At 47.8% G+C, this 26399-nt stretch overlaps 1 protein-coding gene and 1 non-coding gene across 4 annotated transcripts in view; both read left to right on the top strand.

Moving 5' to 3' along the window:
• Tango2 (transport and golgi organization 2 homolog) overlaps positions 1 to 18275 on the top strand; it is a 51218-nt gene extending 32943 nt beyond the window's left edge. For all 3 annotated transcript variants that reach the window (XM_059277367.1, XM_059277366.1, XM_059277368.1), the window contains exons 3-9: positions 2261 to 2349; positions 5837 to 5956; positions 6733 to 6847; positions 10622 to 10692; positions 15128 to 15281; positions 16369 to 16473; positions 17385 to 18275. In XM_059277367.1, the coding sequence (XP_059133350.1) occupies positions 2261 to 2349; positions 5837 to 5956; positions 6733 to 6847; positions 10622 to 10692; positions 15128 to 15281; positions 16369 to 16473; positions 17385 to 17505 (775 nt within the window). In that variant the 3' untranslated portion in view covers positions 17506 to 18275. The remainder of the gene's footprint in view (positions 1 to 2260; positions 2350 to 5836; positions 5957 to 6732; positions 6848 to 10621; positions 10693 to 15127; positions 15282 to 16368; positions 16474 to 17384) is intronic.
• A 217-nt stretch (positions 18276 to 18492) lies between these two features.
• On the top strand, positions 18493 to 18595 carry LOC131923031 (small nucleolar RNA U13). The gene has a single exon (XR_009382485.1). It is a non-coding gene; the product is annotated as a small nucleolar RNA U13 (small nucleolar RNA).
• The last annotated feature ends 7804 nt before the right edge of the window (positions 18596 to 26399 follow it).

Below are 26399 nucleotides of genomic sequence, written 5' to 3'. Positions count from 1 at the left end.
GGCCTTGGGAATGCTGGCATTGCTGCCAAGGTGGGAGACAGCTCTTCCCCAGAAGGGGCAGAACAGAGATGGGAGACACGGGCTCATTGGAACTTGCCTGTTGAAGGTGCAGAGAATTGTTCTGTGGGTGTCTGCGTCGTATTTAGGGTTCTATTGCTGTGAAGAGACACCATGGCAAAAAGAAAGCACTCAACCGGGCTGGCTTACATTTCAGTTTAGTCCATCATCATCCTGGTGGGAAGCATGGCGGCATGCAGGCAGAGATGGTGTACTACTGGAGAATTCTACATCCCAATCTGTAGGCAGCAGGAAGAGAGAGCCACTGGGCATGACTTTAGCATCTGAAACTTCAAAGCCCACCCCCAGTGACACACTTCCTCCAACAAGGCCACACCTCCTAATAGTGCCCCTTCTGTGAGCCTGTGGGGCCATTTTCCTTCAAACCACCACAGTCTGTCTCAAGGACAGTGACTACCTCTCCCTACCCTAGGTGACTGTGCCGTAAGTGAGAATTAGGGGCAGCGGACTAGGGCAGTCTGGAAGTGGTGAGGCTTCCACAGGAGACCCAGAGGGCTCAAGGGCCATTTCCACTCTCCTTCCAAAAACAAGATGTAGCTGCTGATGTCCAGTGTGTCCTCAAGCTCCTCTTGATGGAAGCACACGTTTCCAGGTCTGCTTGAGTGTCTGCGGTGGGCGGGGCAGATAGGTGGAAGGAAGAAAATGACCTGTCCTCTGACTTGGCCTCTGTGTGTGCCTGGTAATCCCTGAGGAATCCTTATGGGCCTGACCCTTTTTGAGTATGGCATGGAATGAGACTATCCCACAAGACCTGGTAGATCTGTCTCCTCAAGCTGAGCCATGAAAACCTGTCAGTGGCTATCAGGCAGAGGCCAGAGGTACAGCTGCAAGCCTCCACGCTGCCTCTATAGCAGCCTGAGAGATGTCCACTCAGGTACTGTAGTAAAGTGTGGTTGTGATTTTTTTTTTAAATGGAGGTCTCATTGTATAACCCTGGCTGGCCTAGAGCTCATAGAGATCTGCCTCTGCCTGTCTAGTGCTGGGACTAAAGTTGTGTACCATCATGGCCAGCTTGACTTCACAGGAAAAAATCTCAGGGTGAGTCAACATGAAGCAGAGTTAGAGTTTATTGAGAAGAGATTTTTAACATAGATTTGGACACAGAGGTTAGTAGAGACACTTGAGTATCAAGACACTACCAGGGCAAAGGTATGGGCTTCCCCAGACAAGCCTCAGTGTCTGCAGTATATGATTCCGTTGCCTTCTGAAGGTCCATCTCAAAGGTGTAGGATACTGTGCCTTCTGAAGGTAGGTCTCAAAGGTGTGTGTGTGATTCTGTACCTCCTGAAGGCACGTCTCAAAGGTATGTATGATTCTGTACCTCCTGAAGGGACATCTCAAAGGGTTGTAAGGACTTCAAGGATAGAGTGGCCCCTAAGGGGCGCTGGATGAGAGTAGCTGATAAGATAAAGGTCACATGGGTAACAGAAGATGCTTTTACTGTGAACAGATTTCAGTCTTGTTTGAGATTCTCAGCAAACTTCAGACTTATATCTGGGAAAGGTAACAAGGCCATGCTCAAGGACATAAATGATCAGGGCTTACACATGGCTCATTGCTATTTTAACACTTATTTGGAAAAAAAAATCTATGTATTAAAAGAGTATTGTCTCATTTTAATGTCTCTTTTTTAAAACATTTATTTTTATTTAAATTATTTATATTTTTATGGATATTTGCACGTAAGTACAGGTGCCCACAGATAACAGAGATGTGGGATCCCCTGGAGCTGGAGTTACAAGCGATTGTGAGCTTCCTGATGTGGGTTCTGAGAATCAAACTCCAGTCCTCTGGAAGAGCAGTCTGTTCTTAACCACTAAACCAGCTCATGTGCCTGCCCTGTGTAGGCAGTCCTAACGGCAGATGTTAATTGTACTAGAGTTCTCCACTCTGAGTGAGCTACTTCAACCCTTTCCGTTCTCATGTCTCCTTAGTTTCCTTCCTGTCCTGCCTCACGCTTACACCTCTTCCTCATGCCTGTCTCCTGAGCAGGGGCTCTGCCACAGTTTCCCAGGGGCTGCCTAGAGCGCCTGTGGATATATGGCAAGGAATGAGCTGTTCTTATTCATGTTGCTGCTGCTGAAAACTTACTGTTAGACCAGAGAGGCTGGAGGTGCAGCTCCATGGGGAGCACGTGCATTTCAATCCCCAGGACATGGCTTCCCTTGATTTCCTCTCCCAGGCTCATCTTGGCAGCCAACAGAGATGAATTCTACCACAGACCATCCAAGCTGGCAGACTTCTGGGGGAACAACAATGAGATCCTCAGTGGTAAGTGTTTCTTCACACCTGGTGGGCAGCTATCTGCTGTGCTCCCCGAGTTTGACGAGGCGGCACCCACGACTAAGGCTAGTAATGATGCTGCTTCCACATGCAGATGCTGAATGCCTAAGTAGGCATGAGTGACTTTGGGGATTCAGCCAGCCCTAGAATCAGGCATCCTTTAGAACCGACTGCCCAGTATGTCCCATGTGTCTTCACATGCTGTGGGGTCCTGGAAGAAATGGTCAGCCTGTGAGAGGGACCCCATTGCTTGGTCTTTGAGCATTGCCATTGTGTGTGTGTATCTATGTGTGTTTTCATATGTGTTCATGTTCCTACCTGCACCCCTTGCCCCACAGCAAAGGCTTGTACTGGGTATTTTTGGTATTCGTAGAAATCAGTAAGCTTTTTCTAAATGCAGGCCAATTGTCAGGAAATAGTTTGATCTTTGCTTTAAGGCCTGTTAGGTGGGGGAGGAGCCAGCCCCATTTGAGCTAAGTATTTTTGACTCCTGAACCCAGAACCCCAGGAGTTAGTGGGTTTTCCAGTCTGACTTCTGGGAGCAGACAGCACTGGCTGCCCTCGGTGAGCACTGTTCAGTTCCTTCTGTTTGGTTCTTCCGTCCTGTCACACACAGTCAGTTAATCTCTGGGGACAGCTCTGGCCTCTGCTCGTTTGTTCTATGAACTCTGGCCACCTTAGTCTCCCTGGACCTTTAGCTCTGTCCTCAAGATCTTTGTCTGTCTGTGTGTATGTGTACATGTGTACACTCTCACAGTCCGCCATGTGGATTATGGGGGTCAGACATCAGGCTTGGCCTTTACCACTGATCCTTCCTGCCAGCCCGTCTGGCTTTTTGTTTGTTCTTTTATGGTGCTGGGGATCGTCCCTGGAGTCCTGTACATGCTAGACAGGCAAATGTTCTACCACTGAGCCATATCCCTGGCCTGTTTTTTGTTTTGTTTTGCTTTTGATGGGAGGGGACAGGGTCTTGCTGTGTGTTTCTGACTGGCCTGAAGCTTGCTGCCTCTGCCTTCTCACAGCAGGGATTACAGGTGTGCACTACCACACCTGCTCAAATCCTTCTTAAAGCCCATGTTTTCATAGGTTTTATTTTTTGGTGGTTTTATGTGGGACAGTAAATCTGTTCTCTGTTGCTCGGCCACACAGTGAAAGCTCATTTGTTTTCCAGTGGTTGATTTGTAGGTTTCTTTATGCATTCTGGATATGAGCCTTTCATTGGGTAAATGGGCTGCCAACTGACTTCCTTAATATCTTTTGGTAAGCAGAACACTTCGTTTTTATTGAATGTATTTTTTATGGCTTGTTCTTCTTTGTCTTGTTCAGGAAACCTGCTCCTCCCCCAAGCCATAGCATTTTTTTTAAAGATAGATAGATAGATAGATAGATAGATAGATAGATAGATAGATTGATTATGTATACAATATTCCTCCTGCATGTTGCCTGCAGGCCAGAAGAGGGCACCAGATCTCATTATGGATGGTTGTGAGCCACCATGTGGTTGCTAGGAATTGAACTCAGGACCTCTGGAATAGCAGCCATTGCTCTTAACCTCTGAGCCACCTCACCAGCCCCACCATAGCATTTTTAAGTTGGCAGTCTGACTCTTGTCTCAAATTAGTTTTTATTGTGTGTATGTATGAGTTCATGTCTATGTGTGTGCACGTGTGTGCATGGGGCCAGAGGACAACTTCAGGAACACAGGCCACCTCCTTTCAAACAAAGTCTCATTGGCGTGAAGCTCACTCATTAGTCTAGACTGGCCCATCACAGTCTCCCATGATAAACCTTTCTCTGCTTATACCACCTCATCCTGGATCTCATAGGGTTCTGGAAATCAAACAGGTCATCGTACCTGCAAGGCAAGCACGTTAATAACTGTCCCCAGCTCTGAAATCAATCTTTGTGCCTGATATGAGGTAAGGACTGAGATTTCTCCTCCTCATGATTACAGTATTGTTTATTGAAATCAGTTGTGCGTACATGTTGGGTCTGCGCTGGCCTCTGTGGCACACTGATGTGTGTGTCTGGGAGCCAGGACCAGTCTCTGTTACTGTTATTTTGAGCTGAGCACAGTAGTCACACTTTTGAGCCCAACAGTTCAGGGCTCTAAGTGTTTTCAATACTGTTTTAAATGCTATATTTAAATTTTCATTTTCTAAGCCAGGCATGGTGATGTTGCCAGCCCTCTAATTCCAAAACTTTGGGATCTGAGGCAGGAGTGTCACCCTGAGCTCCCAGTCAAGGCCTTCTAGGCTGTATTGTGAGACTTCGACTTAACAAAAACAAAGTAGGGCCAGGGAGGCGGCTCGGTTGGTAGAGTTGCTGAGCGAGCGTGGCCTGGACCAAGCACAGGTGGTAGGTGCTGTAATCTCAGCACGAAGGTTGAGGCAGGAATCAGATGTTCAAGGCTAGCCTCAGCTACATAGTGAATTCAAAGCCAGCCTGAGCTACATTACACCTTGACTCGGAACATAATAAATAAGTGAACAAGTAAATGTTCTTTCTCTAGTTCTCTTTTTTTTTTTTTTTTTTTTTTTTTTTTTTTTTTTTTTTTTTTTTTTGTCTTTTTTTTTTTTTTTCCGGAGCTGAGGACTGAACCCAGGGCCTTGCGCTTGCTAGGCAAGCGCTTTACCACCGAGCTAAACCCCCAGCCAACCCCCCCTTCTCTAGTTATCTAGCCCACTTATGTGCTGGTTCTAGTGGGTTGCCTTGGGTTTGTTTGGGCTTTTCTATGTGTGTGAGTCTGCTCCCCACCACAGAGTTTTGTTTTCTTTCCTGCATTTACATTTTATATTTCTTTTTCTGTTATAATTGATTTTTGTTCAAACAAATGACATTTTAGGGTTAGGGAGATGCCTCGTCAGGTAAAAGTACTCACAGGAGGATCTGAGTTCAAATCCTAGCACCCACCAGCATGGCCTGTGTGCCTACAACCTAGGGCTGTAGAGGGCAGAAACAGGACCTCTGAGGCTTGCTGGTCCCCAGCCTAGTTCCAGACTTAGTGAGAGATGCTGTTATAAGGGTTAAGGTGGAGAGTGGTAGAGCAAACATCTGTTGTCTTCCTGTAGCCCCCACTTGGGCACAGGTACATGTACCAGGACACACAGGTGTGCAAATAACACATTTAGATTCCACATACACACTCTTATAAACATACTTTCTCATAGGACAGCTTAATAACTCATTTTACTTGACTTTGAGTGCAGTGACCTAATAGTCTGGCCAGAACACTTCTGTTGTCTGGGGTCTCTCTCTCACATACTCACACCTGGGCCATACGTCCCAGCTCCTCTCCTATGGCTCACAGGGCCTGTACAACCTAGTGTGGGACCTGGTGGCAGCAGCATCAACCCTATGAGGAGCTGTATGTCCCGGCAGAGCTATGGAGCATGCCTCCTGAGGACTGGGCAGAGAGGACCAAGGGGACTCGTCACGGGAAGTTGGCTGGTGGTAATGCTGTCATCTGCTCTAGGGCTCGACATGGAGGAAGGCAAGGCAGGAGGAACATGGCTTGGCATCAGCACACGTGGGAAGCTGGGGGCGCTCACCAACTACCTGCAGCCCCGGCAAGAGCCGGACGCCCGTGGTAGAGGTATGGGATCTGTGGGGTTGGGTGGGGCCTGGGAAGGCAAGCCTGGCAGGGCAGTGGAGGTGGGCAGATCTCACTGGTGCTGGGAGGAAGGCAGGCACCCTGCCAGGGCTTCTGCTTGTGAGCCCGACGCCCTTCATGTGCCCTTCACACGGCAGTGACAGGAAGAAGGGCTACAGAAGAGAAATGGCAAGCGTTGCCAATGTGATTATGCCAGGAAGTGTCCGCCAGGCTTATGACTCCCTGCCCTGCGTCATTGTCCCCAGGCTGTTGAGTTTCACCTTTCTTTTATTTTTTAGAGATTATTTATTTGTGTATTTTATATATATGAGTGCTCTGTCTGCATGTATGCCCGCGTGCCAGAAGAGGACATTGGATCCCATTATAGACGGTTATAAGATGCCATGTGGGTGCTGGGATTGAACTCAGGCTCTTAACCGCGGAGCCTTCTCTCCAGTTATGAGTTTCTTCTTTCTTTCTTTCTTTCTTTCTTTCTTACTTTCTTTCTTTCTTTCTTTCTTTCTTTTTTTGTTTTTTGAGACAGGGTTTCTTCGTGTTATTTTGGTGCTTGTCCTGGATCTCGCTCTGTAGACCAGGCTGGCCTTGAACTCAGAGAGATCTGCCTGCCTCTGCCTCCTGAGTGCTGGGATTAAAGGCGTGCGCCACCACCACCTGGCTGACCCCTCTTCTTATGTCCTCCCTGAGGCCCACTTCAGTCTTCCCCAGGACGGGACTCATACCTACTGCCTTAACTATTGATGTGTGTGCCCTGCGTACAGGTGAACTCGTGACTCACTTTCTGACCAGTGACATGGACAGCCTGTCCTACCTGAAGAAAGTCTCTACGGAGGGCCACCTGTACAACGGCTTTAACCTCATAGCAGCTGACCTGAGGTGGGTCTGCCTTGGAAGCCAGGTCTTCAGCACTTCTGTGTCCAGCTCCCTGCCCCAGTCAACTTGGTGGCCTTTCCCAGGACATCACTTGAGGGGTGCTTGGCAAGCCCTGCCTGTCAGGGCTTCTTGAGACAGTGTGAGGTTGCTGGCTCCCTGCAGTGACAGAATTGCAGTTGGGCGCGGGCAGTGGCCTCTTGCTTGGGGTGGCTCTGGCTGGGCAGCCATCCCCTCCTGTGGGGATGCTTCATAACAGCTGGCATCAGTCTTGACTGGGTACTGGAGCTCGCAGGTGCTTCTCATATTGGAGATGTGGCTGTCGGAACACATTTGATAGGCTTGGCCTTTCAGTGAGTTAAATATCCTTACCTCCTTTTATCCCTGATGTCAGTGAATGCGATTAGCTGGGGGTTTCCTCCTGAGGGAAGTTGCTGTCATCCTATACCCAGATGTCTGTCCTGAGCTCCCACAGGGGTAGGTCCATCGGTGAGCCCTAGGCCTAGCATGTCTTGAACATCCATTGTGTATGGTGTGTCCTGTGTCGTTCCAGGACTACATGGATAGGTTGACTCGATGTGGAAGCTGAGTGAGGTGCAATGGTCAGGAAGAAGGACTGGAGTGGGAGCTGGAAGAGCATGCTGCCATCCTCCTTTCTCACTTTGGGGGCTCCTGGGGACCATAAACCTATGCTTGCTCTCCTCTCCATGGAGCTATGTGTGCATTTTCAGTAATAGTTCATGTGTGTCTGATCCAGCCCCAAGAGACCAGAGCCATGGCTCTGATGCGGGCAGGAATGGTTGCTCAGTAGCTGTGTCAAACGGGTGGAAACAAGGCTGCTCTTCTCTGGGCCGATACACAGTGGCTTCTGCTCTTCTCTGGGCCGATACACAGTCGCTTATGCTATTCTCTGGGCCAATACATAGTGGCTTCAGCTGCTCTTCTCTGGGCCGATACACAGTACCTTCCACTGTTCCCTAGCCAGATACACAGTATCTTCCACTGTTCCCTAGCCAGATACACAGTGGCTTCTGCAGTTGGGCCTCTGGAGATCTGAGCAGCCTTCCTTGCTATAGACCCTTCAAGGTCAGAGTTCAGCTAAAGAGCATTCCCACAAGTCAGGCTGCTGATGACCGCTGAGGCTGCAGGGTAGCAGTTGGGTACTGATGAACCAAGGTCTAAGCTGGGCGTGGTGCTGCACACCTTTACTCCAGCACTTGGGACCCAGAGACAGGCAGGTCTGGGGGGCGTTGTTCAAGGCTAGTTGTTCTACATAAAGAGTTGAAGACCAGCTAGGACTCTAGTGAGGCCTTGTCTCAAAACAAGCAACCAAGACCTGAGGCTGGAGAGGTGGCTCAGGGGGTAAGAGTGCATACAGTGTTTGCAGAGGACTGGAGTTCAGTTCCCAGCATCTGTGTCAAATGGCTCCTGCAACTCTAGCTCCAGGGGCCCTCTGTCTCTGGCCTCCACAGGTACCCATACACATACGATCAAAAATAACAGTGAATCTTTTTTTTCTATTATCAGATTGATACAGTATAAATTCTTATCCTAATAGTGAAGTGTTTCATTGAGGCTTGCCCAGTAATTGAGTAAAACCAAAACTTATTATAAGCCACAGTCATCCTAGGGTCCCCCCTGCTATATAGCCTCCCTGGTTCTGTGGGTTGCAGTCTGATTGTCCTTTGCTTTATATCTAGTATCCACTTATGAGTGAGCACATACCGTGTTTGTCCTTCTGAGTCTGGGTTACCTCACTCAGGATGATATTTTCTAGTTCCATCCATTTGCCTGCAAATTTCATGATATCATTGTTTTTCTCTGCTGAGTAGTACTCCATTGTGTATATGTACCACATTTTCTTAATCCATTCTTCAGTTGATGGGCATCTAGGTTGTTTCCAGGTTCTGGCTATTATGAATAATGCTGCTATGAACATAGTTGAGCACGTATCTTTGTGGTGTGATCCAGCATTCCTTGGGTATATGCCCAAGAGTGGTATGGCTGGGTCTTGAGGTAGATCGATTCCCAATTTTCTGAGAAACCGCCATACTGATTTCCACACTGGTTGTACAAGTTTGCATTCCCACCAACAGTGGAGGAGTGTTCCCCTTGCTCCACATCCTCTCCAACATAGACTGTCATTAGTGTTTTTGATCTTAGCCATTCTGACAGGTGTAAGGTGGTCTCTAGGAGTCGTTTTGATTTGCATTTCTCTGATGATTAAGGATGTTGAGCATTTCTTTAAATGTCTTTCAGCCATTTGTGATTCTTCTTTTGAGACTTCTCTGTCTAGCTCTTTAGCCCATTTTTTAATTGGATTGTTCAGTATTTTGATGTCTAGTTTCTTGAGTTCTTTATATACTTTGGAGATCAGCCCTCTGTCAGATGTGGGGTTGGTAAAGGTCTTTTCCCATTCTGTAGGCTGTCTTTTTGTCTTATTGACCATGTCTTTTGTCCTACAAAAGCTTCTCAGTTTCAAGAGGTCCCATTTATTGCTGTGCTCAGTGTTTCTGCTGCTGGTGTTATATTTAAGAAGTGATCTCCTGTGCCAATGCATTCAAGAGTACTTCCTACTTTCTCTTCTATTAAGTTTAGTGTAACTGGATTTATGTTGAAGTCTTTGATCTACTTGGACTTGAGTTTTGTGCATGGTGACGGATATGGATCTATCTGTAATCTTTTACATATTGACATCCAATTATGCCAGCACCATTTGTTGAGGATACTTTGTTTTTTCCATTGTATAGTTTGGGCTTCTTTGTCAAATATCAGGTGTTCATATGTGCATGGATTAATGTCAGGGTCTTCAATTCAATTCCATTGGTCTGTGTATCGGTTTTTATACCAGTACCAAGCTATTAACAGTGAATCTTAGAGAGAGAGAGAGAGAGAGAGAGAGAGAGAGAGAGAGAGAGAGAGAGAGAGAGAGAGAGAGAGAGAGAGAGAGAAAATGAAACCAAGGCCTAGATTAGAGAGAGATTTGACTTGGTCATAGACACCTGGACACCCCACACACTTGGACACCCTGACAGGGGTGTTCATTTCCATGGGTCCTTACGCAAAAAAAAATCAGAGAGAAAAAATTTCCCACAAACAAAATGATCAAAATTTATTAGCTAAACATCTTTAAAAGTTGCAAGGACTAGAGTGAGGAGGAATGTGAAAGGGATGAGAACCTGGACTGGGGGCTGCTGGGTATGGGGGCAAGTCATGCCTGGTGTCCATGTGGAACAAGAGGAATCAGCTCAGTAACCAAAGCCACCCTGTCTGTGTTTGTCCATTTGGAAGGTATTTCAGTCACTTCTGAGTTACAGCTGAGTGGAGGAACTAGGGCATCTTCAGCAGTTACAGCCTTGTGAATAGTTGTGAAATGCTAAAGTCGGAGAAAACAGTCTTTGCCACTTTGTTCAGAAGCACTTAGAGATTACCCGTGTGGTGGCAGCTGTGACCCACTGGAAGTGGTGGGGGTGGGATGCAGTTATCACACCATGTCCATGTCCGTGCCAGGAAACATTCAGAGAAGCAGGAGGAACTTGTACATTCTGTTTCCTCCTTGCTAGTTGCAGTGGTGAACCAGGAGTGTACCTATGAGAATAGACAGGGCCTGGTGTCTCTGGCTCAGTTTTCCAGGCCCTAAGCTGGGCGAAAGTGGGCCATTGTCCTTGTGCTGGTCACTAGCCTGGGCTAGAGGCAGGGCCATGAGACCACTGGGAAATGCTGGGAATGGGTGCTTGTGGCTCCCATTAACTTTCTCTGGCTTTTGGTTTCCATTCACAGCACAACAAAAGGAGATGTCGTTTGCTACTATGGAAACCGGGGGGAGCCTGAGCCTGTTGTCCTGACACCAGGTGAGCCTGCTTTGGTGTCCAGACAGGGTGGGGGCTGCTCCTGTGTGGGAACACCATGTGCTTCTCAGAGTCCAGGCTGTTGTTACTCTCCTGGTACTTGGCTTTTTGTGTGTCTTATCTAGTCTGTACAGGACTGGGGCCTGCACCTGCCCACATCTGCATATATGCTCCCATGGGCTTTTCCTGCACTGGGAGATGCTGACCTGCTCTGGACCTCTGCCCTAGCCCCCACAGCTCAGCTAGCAGCTCACAGGGGTCACCACCCAGGGTCTTCCCCAGGCCCCTTTGATGATACACGTACATATCACACACTTCAGCTCCTCTCATATGCATACCTCCTACACCTAGTGCCCATACTTGTCCCACGTCCCCTGGGTGCCCTTCTCTCACCACACCTATGCCCAGGCTGTAGCTTCTGCAACTGGGCCTGCTGTCCCTTTCTTCCTTGAGTGTTGTGATTTCTGGGAAGCCTCGTCTACCAGTTGCCTGCCTCCACTCTCAGCTGACTCTCTCTCTCCTCCCTTTCCTCTCCCCCTCGCGTGTACACACACACACACACACACACACACACACACACACACACACACACGGCCCTATATGCCACTCTGAAAGAAGGGAAGTCTGTATCTTGTCCCAGGTCTGGTGCCAAGACTGAGCAGGACCCGTGGGAAACAGCACAGATGGGTGCAGCCCAGCCCAGGGCGAACTCAGCTGGGGCCAGCTGTTTTCTCCCTCATTCACAGCCTGTGAGCAACCCTTGCTGGTAACGTCTTGGGTCTGTGGGCCTTGGACACTGACTCTGGTCCCTACAACTAGCCACTGGAGAGAGTCAGTGTCCTCAGCAGCACCCATATCCCACCTCTGTGTGACACTTTTCACTCATAATACAGCTTCTGCGCCCCCAAATCATGGAGTCTTTCTTAGGCAGCTGGCCTGGGTTTCCAAATGAGGTTGTAGGACACATGTCACCCCTTCCCACTGAGGACCATTGGTAGGCCCAAAATGTTGTGTTCCGGGTGGAGCCCAAGGGAAGTGGGGAGCAGCCCCCAGGATAGCTGAGTAGCCCTGTCCTGCCTGTGCTATTAGCTCCATGGATAATGGTGGGGTTTGTAGTCCTGGCCTGCTTCATAACAGAACTCATACACCCATTAGTTCACACTAAGGCTGGCTTCAGCTTTTCGTGACTTTCTGGGGCTGTTTGAGCCCCAGGTGGGCCAGAAAGCTCCAGAGCTCCCCCGATTTGCTGGGGTATGTCCAGGCCAGGATGCCGTGGGCTGGTGAGATCCTAGAGCTGAACCTAGAGTGTGGCTTCTAGTCACTCCACTAGTCTCCTGCACGTTCCTCACCCAGGGCTCTCGGCCAGCTGTGGACACTCCAGCTGTGCCGCCCTAGCTGTCCTTGGTGGCGTGGTCCTCCCCTTCCCGTACAAGCCCAGGACAGGTCCAGTTGCACTCCCAAGAACCAGTTGATGCCTTGAAGTCCTGAGTTTAGGCAGAGTCAAGTGAGTTCATCTCCTGCCAGGTCTTGCATTCTGTTTGCCTCAGAGCCCCTTCATTTCAGCTTCTTGGGGTCTGCAGATCCACTGAACTCTGCCTCATACCAGCCCAGCAGCCCAAAGGCCTCTGGGAGAGCAGCTGGGGGCAAGGGCATGAGTCCTACTGTTCTCAGAGCTGAAAACTCCCGACTGCAGCTTACTTTCTGCTGGGTCTTTATGGAAATTCTTTCCATCTACATCATGATTTATCCCTGAGTGCCCTACTCCATCTGTGTCCCCTTCTCCTAGTGTTGAGAACTGGATCCGGGCCCTCCCACCTACTGAACACACTCTTAGTAAAACCTCAGCCCTCCACTTTTAAGCAGGAGAATTGCCCTGAGTTCAAATCCAGTTATGACTACATAATGAGTGCCAAGCCAGCCTGTGCTGCAGAGTGGGGCCCTGTCCCCAAAAGCCAAACCTTCATCAAGATGAGTCTCACATGCTGTCATTTAAAGTCTATCACACAGCCAGCTGTGGTGGCAAAAGCCTATAATCCCAGCACTAGAGAGGTAAAGGCAAAAAGATAGTAATTTCAAGGCCAGCTGATATGCAGAGTAAGTTCAAAGCCAGCCAGGACTCCATGACAGGTGGAAGGAAGGTGTTTCATGGAAGCTATGAGTAGTGCACATCTGTAATCCAGTACCTGGGAAGCTGAGGCAGAAGGATCATAGTTTGAGGTCAGTCTGGACTCCATTTACAATCAGATGTGAAGCCGGGTGGTGGTGGCACACATCTTTAATCCCAGCACTTGGGAGGCAGAGGCAGGCAGATCTGAGTTCAAGAATAACTTGATCTATACAGTGAGTTTCGGGCCAGCAAGGGTTACATAGTAAGATTCTATCTTAATAAACCAAGTAAATTAATAAAGTAAACAAATGATGAGCTGGGCATGGTATGTACACCTTTAATACCAGCACTTAGGAGGCAGAGGCTGGCAGATCTCTATGAGTTCAAAGCCAGCCTGGTAAACATAGGAAGCTCCAGGTAATTCCAAAATTTTTTTATCGTCCACCAAAAAACCCCAGACCCATCTGCAACCACTCCTACTTACCTCCTATCTCTTGGGGGTTAAGCATTCTGAACATTTCACCATGTGGTGGAGGAAGCTGGCTTCTAATCTGACTCACTTATCCTGATGTTTTCAATACCTTTACCCCTGAGCCTCTCACTGGCCCATCACATCTCTCTCCACTTAGAGCCTTTTGAGGGACTTCCACGTGGTTTGCCAAAGCGTTTGCACATTTTACATTTCTGCCAGCGGTTTATGAAAGTTCCTGTTTTCCTGAACGCTCACCAAGACTTGTTGTTCTCTTTCTTTAGGGGGAGAGAGTTCTAGGGATGGAACCCAGGCCCTTAAGCATGCTGAGCACATTCTGTGCCACTGAGCTATATCCCCAGCCCTCTGTCTCCCCCTCCCCAGCTTGAGGTGCTGGTGAATCAAGCCCAAGGCCACTGGCATACCTGCAAAGCTCTCTGTCTCTGACATTATTACCTGCCACCTCTTTTCTTTCTTTTAGGCAGGGGCGAGGGGTTAGGGGTGTGGTGGGGACTCATGATCCCAGGCTAGCCAGACTACAGCTCAGTATATATCCAAGGATGGCATTAAACTCCTGGTCTTCCCACTGCCACCGACTGAACCTTGGGATACATGTGTGGTCTATCCAGCCAGGCGGTGGTGGCGCACGCCTTTAATCCCAGCACTCGGGAGGCAGAGCCAGGCGGATCTCTGTGAGTTCGAGGCCAGCCTGGTCTACAGAGTGAGTCCCAGGAAAGGCGCAAAGCTACACAGAGAAACCCTGTCTCAAAAAACAAAAAAAAAAAACAAAAAAAAAAAAAACAGGAAACATGTGTGGTCTATCCATTTAAAATTTTTGTTCTTTCTACATAATCTACAAATCTCATCATATATCTAACTCACAAAAACCCTTTCCCATTTTCTGTTTTATTGAACTTCTTTGGCACTTTTTTTTTGAAATGCATAACTTTAAATTTACATGAAGTGTCATTTATCTTGCTATTGCTTATGCTTTTATTGTCTTACCTAATAAATCATTGCTTAATCTAAGATCATGAAGCTTTTTCTTTTTTAAATGTATTTACTTTGTGTGTGTGTGTGTATATGTGTGTGTGCCCACATGTTCACTTTGGGACACAGTCTTACTCTAACCAAGGCTGGCCTGAACCTTGCTATGTAGGCTGGCCTCAAACTTGCCACAATCCTGCCTCAGCCTCCTGAGTTCTAGAATTATAGATACATGCCACCACGCTTGATCCTAAAGCTGCTCTGTTTTTTTGTTTGTTTGTTTGTTTGTTTGTTTGTTTGTTTTTTTGGTTTGGTTTTTGGAGACGTGAGTCTCATGTAAACAAATTTGCCTCAAACATGTATTTGGTATGTGTGTGTGTGTGTGTGTGTGTGTGTGTGTGTGTGTGTGTGTGTGTATGTGTACCTGCCTGCATGGCCATTCCTCGGCTCACACGTGGAGGTCGGAGGACAAGTCAGCAGCTGTAGTTCTCTGCTTCCATCACATAGATCCCAAGCTTGAACTCAGGTCCTCAGGCTTGATGGCAGGTGCCTTTACCCATGGAGCCATCTTGCTGGTCTTGAGTTATTTTTGCATAGGATGTGAGGTCAGGTCCAACTCCAATCTTTGTGACTACCCAGTCACCCAGCACCATTATAGAATGGTCTTCAAGCTACTTCAGAAAGAGGAATCAGTGACACTAGAGCTGACAGCTTGGCCTTGGAGGCTCCAACAGAGCCAGAGTGATCTTCCAGGGCCTCAGCGGGACCCAGTCAGATTCAGCTTCCACTGGTGGCTTGTCAGGATGCTTGACTGTAAGCCATCTCCCCCAGACACCTGGGGCCTCCACATGGCGGGGCTGACCTTCTTCCTGCAGGAACCTATGGGCTAAGCAATGCCCTGCTGGAGACGCCCTGGAGGAAGCTGTGCTTCGGCAAACAACTCTTCATGGAAGTGGTGGAGCAGAGCGAGGCCCTCCCTAAGGACGCCCTTGTCTCCCATCTCCTAGATGTACTCAACAATGAGGAGGCGTAAGTGAGCAAGTCCCCCTGGGGCAGCCACACGGGTCTAGGGCAGGAAGGAAGGCAGAATTTGCTACCTAGAAGGCCTGTGAAGATGAGCAGGGTGGCTTCCCAGCTGCAGGAGAGCCTGCCTGAACTGTTATCCTCTGCTTCCTTAAGACTCAAACCTATTCCTCTTGGGATGCAGTCTGGGTTTCCAGTGGGGCCCTGGATAATGAGAGACGGTGAAGCTAGGGGCCCATGCTCTGGAGGACTTGGTGTTCTCTGAGGTCTGATCTCCCTCTACACAAAGAGGGCTAGTGTGATATTCTAGAAGGTTCTAGCTACTCAGCAAACCTTAGGGAGAAGAGCCAGAGAAGCCAGAAGCTAGTCAGCAGGCCTAGAGCTTGACACTGTTTGCTACGTCCTGCCTCCAGTCACCTTGGAGCTAAGCATTAGGTGTACACACATCTGTCCCTGGAAGGAACGGACCCCCACACACTCTCTTCTGTGCCCATGGACCTCTTCATGGAGCACCCTTAGACTCTGGGCACTTGGGCTTCTGCCATCCCAGCCAAAAGTCCTGGCATTTGTTCCTTCACAGACTCATGCATCTTCCCATTCTCCTGTAAGCTTGGCCACTTTCTGCCCAGAACCATAGCATCAGTCTCCAGCCTCAGCATCAGCTGCTCTTTTGTGGGGCAGTGCTGGGTTTCGCTCAGCCATGTGTCCACACGGTCCTCAATCATTTGAGGCGGCCAGTTGTGGCTCTGGCTGTTCTTAGCGGTAACTATAGCCATGGTGCACACTGTGCTGGCTGGCGAGTCTCAGGGCTTAAGGAGGCTCTTGTCTATGGACTGATGCCCACAGGGTACTGCTGAGAGACAGTGGAGTGCATGTGCCATCTCGATGCCTCGGCTTAGTGATGGAGTCATAAGTGATACAGTGGGATGCTGACAAAGTGGAAGCAGCCAAGTAGGAAAGTTATAAACAAGCCTTTTAAGGCCAAGGCCTCCCCGGGAACCTCAGGCTGCCAGCGTGGCAAACAGGGCTCAACACAGGGTCTAACACAGGCCGTAAGGGGACTAACAGCCTCTCTGGCCCTCTGTCCTTCTAGACAGCTGCCAGACCCAGCCATTGAGGACCAGGGCCAGGAGTATGTACAGCCAATACTGAGCAAGTATGCAGCTGTGTGTGTGCGCTGCGCCACCTACGGCACCAGGTGATCAGGGTTGGACTGCTGGGCATATCCCCTTCCCATTGGGTGGCCCCCCAACACAGCTGGCCGGGGACAGGCACCTCCCGGTTGAGTGCGTTTCAGAATCTGTCTTCTCCAGATTTCACTGCAGGTTGAGCAGGTCCTATAGTTTATGTGCCCATGGGGTCAGGTGGGTCAGAGCTCTGGCCTCCTGAAGCTGTCATTGGGTCCTAGGTGGGACTCCTGCCTACCGCACCTGTTCAAAGGAGCCAGAGAGGCATTTGGAATGTTCCTGCTGGCAGATGCTGGCGGACAGCTGCCCTGGCACTGATTCTCCAAAGCCTGTGCTCGACATGCTGGAGTGGCAGCTCTGGGCTGGTCTTTCCTATGTGTACCCACCCTACGTGAAGGGCAGGAGCTCACACATGAGAAGCCACCATAGGGTGGGACTAAAAGAAAGTGAGCTGGATGACTTAGCCTGGGCCAGTGGAGGAGGAAGGACACAAGAAGGATTTTTCTAGATAAACAGGTCATGTGCTCCAAGTAGTTGAGAGCCTAACCTCTTGGAGAGCCAAATATGGCCTGGTGTCTGGGAACCTGGTGTACTGGCAGTGGGGTGGTGGGGAGTCAGCTCTACAACCCTGTGAGGGATGTAGTGAATTGGTTCTTGCTATGAAAAAAGGTCAGGCCAAGCTGGGGTGTTTTAGAGCAGAGGTAACAGGACTCACCCATTATGAGGCTGGCCAGGGAGCCCAGATGCCCCTCATGAGCCCCTCATGTCCTCAAAGTTGAGGCTGTTATTTAACTGACTTGAAGGCAAAGCTGAGCAGCTAGCTCAGGCCCTAGGTGTGATGGGCCTACCCTTGGTGCCTCAGGTCTGGTCCTAGCTGTGGCTCTGAAAGGTGGAGCTGGGACTAAAGGATGCTTTCTTTCAGAACCAACACCATCATCCTTGTGGATGCAGATGGCCATGTGACCTTCACAGAACGAAGCATGCTGGACAAAGACACCTCTCGCTGGGAGACTAACACCCATGAGTTCACACTACAGAGTTAGCCCCCACTGCTAGGATGCTGTGCCTCAAGGGCCAGCATAGACAGGAACCTTCCATGGCCACGCTGCATGAATCAGCCAGCATCCCTAGGACCAGGACCATCTGATCTGTGTGTTACCCATATTTGACCTCATACTCAGCTCAGGGTTTGTCTTTGTGCCAGTGGGGAATGACAGAGTTGAACACTAGGTCTGAGTCAGGCCTAGGTGTGTCATAACATGTGACTGCACCTCATGCTCAATCCCACTGCCACCACCATGTACACACACATGTGTGTCTGACTGAGTAGCAGAGGTGTACCTCTCGCTTGACATGTTTGGCCATGGTCTCTTCCCTGAACAAACAGCAGAAGCAGCTTTTATAGCAACTGGCCTTGCCTTTCCTGAATGCAGAGCACAACTGTGCTCCAGTTCCTGGTAGATAGACATGCTCCTGCAGGAGCACTGGTCGTTAGAAACTGAATCAGGCACAAGAAAAACCCACATCGACAGAAAATGGAGACAGTTGGAGATCCTGTAGTTCTGAATGTGTTAGGGGATCCCATGTGTGCTCTGTGGTTCTGCATGCATGAAGATCCTGTGTGCATTGGTCACTTCCATTGTGTGGACCCTGGGATCCCTTAGACCCCTGCTTGCCCAGCAGGCATTGTGGGTTCTACAGGACCATCTCAGCAAGTGGCTCAGTCGGCCCCTGCATCTCCCATCTCCCTCTTCACTAGCTGGACTTCATAGGAACGTGAACGTGAGCTGTTGATAATAAAATTTTGAGGTTGTGATGGGTATGGGTGTTTCAGAGTTCTTCCTTCGTGTGGTGGCGACAGTCAGAACTGGAACTGTCATGGTGGGTGAGATCTTTCTTCTTTGTACATAACCCCTGGAGCACTGATGGATGCCAGTCTGCCTTTTGGCAGAGGCCAGGGTGTGAGAGAGAACCTGTTTGTGACTACAGGGTGAACTGCCATCACCAAAGATTCATCGGGAGTCCCTAGGATCCTTTTTGGTTCATAAGCATGATGATTAGGTATCCATGCCTTTGGGAGATGTGTGACTCCCACAAACCTGGGTATGAAATTGGAACATTACCCATCTGACAGTGAGGGGGGAAAGGAGTCCCTGGAAGAAGAGGTAGCCTGTGGGTCTTGGGGCCAGAGTATGATGGCAATGGATGAGTTAGAGGTCCAGGGGATGTTCTTAGCCCTGGGCCTTGGGAGCCAGGCTCCTCCACCCTGCCAGCAAGAAGCCACAGCTCAGGCTCCCTTGTACATCTGCAGCCACCTTTGTCTTAGCATTTCAGAATAATGAGCTAAGCGTGGATCTGATCTGGGTGTCCCAGACTGCATGGGATGCGCTGCTGGTCCATCTAGTGAAGAGTCAGCCTGGCTTCACTTTTCCATCCTCTAGCACCCTCCTCTGGGGTCCACGAGAAATAATGCTTGGTTGACACCAAGGCTGAAATGAGTGTCAAAGCACATCACCCAGGCCTGGGAAGAAGCAGGTGCTGAGGATCACATTGGCGGGGTCTCCACAGGGTGCTGTAGATCCTGCCACCTGTGTTCTATCCAGTTTCCACTCATGGAGAACCCCTCAGATGTCCACCCTTGTCCTGCCATAGAGCCCTCTGCCCCAAGTCTGGCTGAAGCTTCTCAGTGGCCTCCTATGGAAGGAACAGCCAGCCCCAAAGTGTAGCTTCTCTTACAGCCTAAGTTATGCCCTCCCATAAGGAAATCCTCGTCCAGTCCCTCAGAGCTTGTACAACCATGCAGACATCAGCCTCCAAAGCCCTGAAAGGTGTCTGCTGTCCTGGTGAGTATCTGGCTCACTGACAGCGCTTGCCTAGCAGCTGTCCTCAGCACCGCCTCCCCAGAAAGAAACAAGCCAAGTGTAGTGATGTATGCCTATGATCCCAGCACTCCAGAGACCAAGGCTGGGAAACTAGAAAGTTTGAGGCCAGCCTGGGATACCTAGTGAGACCCTGACACATAAAACTAAAGCCCTAGTCAGACCAAACCGCAAATATTCTGAAGAAGGTGCTCATTACCACCGTGTTTGCTGTGGCAGCATGGGAAGAAGAGCTTTACCTGTGAGGACCTGGCTTAGCACCAGCTGTATGGTCCCTTAGTACCACACAGGTGAGGGAGCAGACATGAGACCAGGACAGACAAGGCGCTGCCTCCAGGGGCGCTGCAAGCCCTCCACCCTTCCATGCAGGTCTTATATGCCTGGCACCCCTCCTGCCTTCACCTCAGTGGCCCCAGGTCCCTCCCACAGACATAGTTCATGAACTAGGACCATTATATCTACTGCCCCTAAGCCTGAAGAGCTCTTCCCTCAAGTATCCAAACCATAGTCTTTTTTTGTGCTAGTACATGTACACATGCACATAGGAAAGTCAGAGGCAACTTAGGGCATCATTCCTCAGATACTATCTACCCTCCTTTCCTCTCTCCCTCCCTCCCTCTGTCTCTCTCTGTCTCTCTCTGTCTCTCTCTGTCTCTCTCTCTCTCTGTCTCTCTCTGTCTCTCTGTCTCTCTCTGTCTCTCTCTGTCTCTCTCTCTCTCTCTCTCTCTCTCTCTCTCTCTCTCTCTCTCTCTCTCTCTCTCTCCCTCCCTCCCTCACTGGCCTGTAACTTGCCAAGTAAGCTAGGCTTGTTGGCCAGTGAACTCCAGGAATTGGCCCCTCTGCTTGTGGAATCACAAACACATGCCACTCCACCCAGCCCTTTTCACAAGGGTTCTGAGAACTAAGCTCAGGTCCTGCAAATTAAGTGAAACCCCCTTTGACTGACCATGCCTTGGGAAGACACCTGTTTAAAGTTGAAATCTTGGACCAATGAGATTCTTGGAGGGGAAAAGTCCTTGCTGACAACTATAGTTCAGTCCCTGGAACTCACAGTAGGAAGAATCCACTCCTGAGTTCTCTGTCACATGCATTCGGTGGCACACATGTCTTGCACTCAAACACATCACATACACACATTAAAGTTGGCCTGGTGTGGTAGCACAGGCTTTTAATAATAGCACCCCTGGAGCAATGGAAGGATCTTTCTACTAGCACTTGGAGGAGACCCGATTTGGTGTTGGTGTGGGCCCGGGGATCTGTTTATGTCTTTCCTCAGGACAATGAGATTCCTCTTTGGATTCCTGAGCACTGAACGCGCCCTGTGGCTGCTACTGAAGCCCAACATGACAGAGACCTAATGGGCCTTCATGAAAAACTCTACCCTTCTGATGCCAATGGGGATTGAGAGCCCAATATGGCCAGCTTTGGCAAGCATTAACGTAAGCCTAGGAACTGTAGCCATGAGATTGGATTCTCCAGAAGAGCTGCCAGCCTAAGTCGTGCTGGGATCAAGAAAAATGGGCCTTGGCGGTTTGTGTTCCTGGAGTTGTATCCATGCCAGTGGATGCCCACACGCTCCAGAAGAGAATTTGACATTGCTGCTGTCATTGTTGCTGTTATAGCAGTGGCAGCCACTGCTGCTACTGTTTCTGGGATTACCATTTCATAATTGGTTACTACAGCTAGCACAGTGGAGACCCTGGCAGCAAAAGTAGCTACCACAGTTAGTTAATTTTTCATTCTATTGGGCATGATAAATTTAACTCAGTAGTTATACACATTTAGATTGGCTTTGAAAATTATAAATTTATAAACTCAAGTTCCATTTGCTTTTGGGATACCATCTTACAAGGACTCCAATTTGCAGTAAGGCTCGTTAAGGAAGGGAATGGCTCAGTTGCCTTTAGCCTACTGGCTATGGGTGGGTTAGGACTTCTGTTGGTCTTTTCTGTGTCGAACACACAGATTGCAAGCCCAGTGCCACTTTGAGATCTTTGGCAGCAGTTAACTCTGCAGCTTACACACAATTGAGCCTGTATGATAGTGGGGGGTGGCGCTCACCAACCTAAGACAGAGCGCCTGTGTGGCCTGGGCAGGCATCTCCATGACAGGGAAGGTGACCTGCTGACGTCCCATGCAACCTAAGTCAGAAGCTCATTTTTTAGTAAAAGGGGGACCTGTAGGGTTCTGGCCCCCCGTTTTGGGTAACTGTTGCCTTGCTTGCTGACCTTGATCTTGATATCCTCCCTATGCTAATTCCCTGCCAGGTTCCACCCTCCTGAATGCTTAAGGGAAATTCCTTGTCTGTATATCCTGCATATTGGGCGTTAACAGCTTAGATGCAAGATTGTAAAACATAGGTAGCGAACTTCTGCCCTCCAGGGTTCTCCCATTGTGCTGTAAGCCTGTATTTAAGACCTCTTCCCTCCTTCAATAAACAGCATTCGGCATTTAAAAAAAAAAAAGAATACACAAATATAAAATAATAATAATAATAATAGCACTCACTCAGAAGGCAGAAACAGTAGAACCTCTGTGAGTTCAAGGTCAGCCTGGTCTACATAGCAAGTTCCAGGACAGCCAGGGCTACAAGGAGAAACTCTGTCTCTAAGGAAAAAAGAAAGTTTGAGCCTTTTAAACATGAAGACTTGGCTCAGGAAAAGGTCTGAGTGAGCAACAGCCATAACAAAGATATGATTAACAAAAGGACATTAGCAGCTTTACTAAAACCAAGATTGCCTTTTTATTAGCTAGGATGTCCTAGACAATTTTTAAAATGTATAAATTTAAATGCATTGAAGAAATAAAAAAAGTGAGAGTTTGTAGAAACCTTGTCAGAGGAGGGTTTTTTTGTTTTGTTTTGTTTTTTGTTTGTTTGTTTCTTTCTTTGAAACAGGGTCTCACTCTGTAGACCAGGCTGGACAGGGTCTCACTATGTAGACTAGGCTGGCCTTGAACTCACAGAGCTTGGCCTGTTCAGCTTCCCCAGTATTGTTATTAAAAGTGCGGGTGACCATGCCTGGCTTGTCGGGAGTTTCAAACTCAGTTACTTAGGGTACTCATTTATCAGTGAGGTCAAAGGTGAGCATGACTCACTCTTAAAGCCATGTGGATGTGTTGTCAGAAGCGTCTGACACAAGTCAGAGGTAAGAGACGCATAGATAAAATTTTAATCTCAAGTTTTGTAACATAGGAGGTACTTAGAAATACAGCGTAGGGTCCTTTTCCTCCAGAGTGAAGTGAGTCTTTGATGAGTTGTCTTTTTTCCAATCAATGAAATATATTGCTTTTAGTTTTTGTTCATTTTGTTCTTTGTTTCTTGAGCACTCACTGTGGGAAGGTTCTGTAACCAACTCTGAATTTTTAGTCACCATGTTCAAAAGTCTCTTGTGGGCGTTGGAGAGATGGATCTGGAGTCAAGAATACTTGTTGCTCTTGCAGAGGACCTGGGTTTAGTTCCCAGCACCCAATGCACAGAAAATAAGTCTTTTAAAAATTAAGAGGTTATGCCGGGCAGTGGTGGTGCACGCCTTTAATCCCAGCACTCAGGAGGCAGAGGCAGGTGGATCTCTGTGAGTTCAAGGCCAGCATGGTCTACAGAGCGAGATCCAGGAAAGGTGCAAAGCTACACAGAGAAACCCTGCCTCGAAAAACCAAAAAAAAAAAAAAAAAAAATTAAGAGGTTGTAGTGGGAATTCTCTCCACCAATGCCCTTGGGCTATCTGTCCTGATAGAGGCAGTGACCTCTTAATATAACACCAGTAGCACAGACACTGAAAGCAATAATTAATAAATGAGACCTCTTGAAACTGAAAAGCTTTTGTAGGACAAAAGACATGGTCAATAAGACAAAAAGACAGCCTACAGAATGGGAAAAGACCTTTACCAACCCCACATCTGACAGAAGGCTGATCTCCAAAGTATATAAAGAACTCAAGAAACTAGACATCAAAATACTGAACAATCCAATTAAAAAATGGGCTAAAGAGCTAGACAGAGAAGTCTCAAAAGAAGAATCACAAATGGCTGAAAGACATTTAAAGAAATGCTCAACATCCTTAATCATCAGAGAAATGCAAATCAAAACGACTCTGAGAGACTACCTTACACCTGTCAGAATGGCTAAGATCAAAAACACTAATGACAGTCAATGTTGGAGAGGATGTGGAGCAAGGGGAACACTCCTCCACTGTTGGTGGGAATGCAAACTTGTACAACCAGTGTGGAAATCAGTATGGCGGTTTCTCAGAAAATTGGGAATCGATCTACCTCAAGACCCAGCCATACCACTCTTGGGCATATACCCAAGGAATGCTGGATCACACCACAAAGATACGTGCTCAACTATGTTCACAGCAGCATTATTCATAATAGCCAGAACCTGGAAACAACCTAGATGCCCATCAACTGAAGAATGGATTAAGAAAATGTGGTACATATACACAATGGAGTACTACTCAGCAGAGAAAAACAATGATATCATGAAATTTGCAGGCAAATGGATGGAACTAGAAAATATCATTCTGAGTGAGGTAACCCAGACTCAGAAGGACAAACATGGTATGTGCTCACTCATAAGTGGATACTAGATATAAAGCAAAGAACAATCAGACTGCAACCCACAGATCCAGGGAGGCTACTTAGCAGGGAGGACCCTAGGATGACTATGGCTTATAATAAGTTTTGGTTTTACCCAATCACTGGGCAAGCTTTAGTGAAACATTTCACTATTAGGATAAGAATTTGTACTGAAGCCGGGCGGTGGTGGCGCACGCCTTTAATCCCAGCACTCGGGAGGCAGAGGCAGGTGGATCTTTGTGAGTTCGAGGCCAGCCTGGTCTACAGAGCGAGATCCAGGAAAAGGCGCAAAGCTACACAGAGAAACCCTGTCTCAAAAAAAAAATAAAAAATAAAAAAATAAAGAATGTGTACTATGTCAAGCTGATGAAAGAAAACGCTGGCCGTACTTTCAAGAGGGGAGGCTAAAATCTTTTTTGTTGTTTTTTTTTGGGGGGGGGGTTGGTTTTTTTTTTTTTTTTGGTTTTTCGAGACAAGGTTTCTCTGTGTAGCTTTGCGCCTTTCCTGGGACTCACTTGGTAGCCCAGGCTGGCCTCGAACTCACAGAGATCTGCCTGGCTCTGCCTCCCGAGTGCTGGGATTAAAGGCGTGCGCCACCACCGCCCGGCTCTAAAATCTTTTTAGAATATGGATTAGCTGATGTCTACCGTAAATCAAACAGTGAAGGGGAAGATGAATAGGAATCTCACTTACACAACTTAAGTAATACATAGCTCTCTGAACATATGAAGATGAGTTTCTTCTGTATCTAAGAATCTAATCAATATTTATATGTATAATTCAGCTATTACTTGGCTTAAAAGGGCTTATTGGGAAATGTTATCATTTATACTATTTTTTTTAAGATTTATTTATTTATTATGTATACAGTATTCTGCCTACACACCAGAAGAGGGCACCAGATCTCATTACAGATGGCTGTGAGCCACCATGTGGTTGCTGGGAATTGAACTCAGGACCTCGGGAAGAGCTGCCAGTGCTCTTAACCTCTGAGCCATCTCTCCAGCCCATTTATACTATTTTCTACAGAGAAAATATTTTCCAGTTTGAAATAACCCTGAACTTTTAAATTATAACCTGTTTTTATGTTAAAAAAATAAAAATAGCCGGGTGGTGATGGCACACGCCTTTAGTCCCAGCACTGGGGAGGCAGAGGCAGGCGGATCTTTGTGAGTTTGAGGCCAGCCTGGTCTACAGAGCGAGTTACAGGAAAGGCGCAAAGCTACACAGAGAAACTCTGTCTTAAAAAAATAAATAAATAAATAAAATAAAAATTAAGAGGTTGTTGTGGGAATTTGCTCCGCCCATGCCCTTGGGCTATCTGTCCTGATAGAGGCAGTGACCTCTTAAAAGGGATCGGGGAGAGGGCCAAAAGCTCTCTCTTGGATGTGGAAGGTTTCCTGGCCCATGGTTCAGAGACCTGGTCTGGAGCTTTCCCCATCTTTCCCTGGGAGACAAAGAGGCAACTGTGTTGCTTCATTTTGTATCAGTGAGTCTGTTTTCCCCATAGAACCCCTTAATAAATTGATACATATATAGAGATCATTGAGGCTCTCCATACAAGAGGTAGGCCAGGTGTAGTAGTGTACGCCTTTAATCCCAGCACTCAGAAAGCAGAGACAGGTGGATCTGTCAGTTTGAGGTCAGCCTGGTTCCAGGACTGCCAAAGTTATGTAGAGAGACCCTGTCTCAAAAAAATAAAATTAATTAAGAGGTAAGTGGTAATTTTAGAACTAATGGGAGTGTCTGGTTAAGGACAGTTTTATATGTATGGGTGTTTGGCCTAAATGCCTGTGCACCACATGGGTGCTTGGTGCCCAGGGAGTTCAGAAGAGGGAATTGGATCCTTTGGAACTGGAGTTACAGACACTTGTGACCTGCCATGTGGATGCGAGAGAGTAACCAGTTCTCTTAACTGCTGAGCCAGCCTTCCAGCCTTCCAGCCTTCAGTTTTGACAATTAGTACCGTTTGTTTAACTGTTGGTATAGAGAATAGGCACAATGAAAACTTAGTACAATAGACCAAACTTTATAAGTAGATTTAAATAGTCACTGAAATAAGTTTTATGGTGACTATGTAATTTAGTAGAAATGCCACAAATAGGAATAATTCTTTTTAATGGAATTTTTCCCAGTACTACTAAGTCGGTGGCTGCCTAATATGTGATGTCTTCAGTCCAGTGAGAAAACATTTAGATGGAATCTAACCAACTAGTTGCTTTTAAAAAGATTTATTTTATTTTCTTACTGTGTGACTGCTTGTATTGTGTGATGCCTGAGTTACTTGCTGGGTCCCTGGAATTAGTCACGGGTGTTTGTGAGCTGCCAGATATGAGTATAGCTAGAGGTGGAAACCAGTTTTCTGGAAAAGCAGTGTGCCCTCTTAGCCACAGAGCCATCTCTCCAGTCACTTTACAAACCATTTTTCACCATTTTAACATCCCTGTTGTCTTCACCTCTTAGATTTTCTATTTTGGAAA

Source organism: Peromyscus eremicus, chromosome 12 (assembly GCF_949786415.1).
Source record: "Peromyscus eremicus chromosome 12, PerEre_H2_v1, whole genome shotgun sequence".
Lineage (NCBI taxonomy): Eukaryota > Metazoa > Chordata > Mammalia > Rodentia > Cricetidae > Peromyscus > Peromyscus eremicus.
This window is presented reverse-complemented; position numbering and strand designations above follow the sequence as displayed.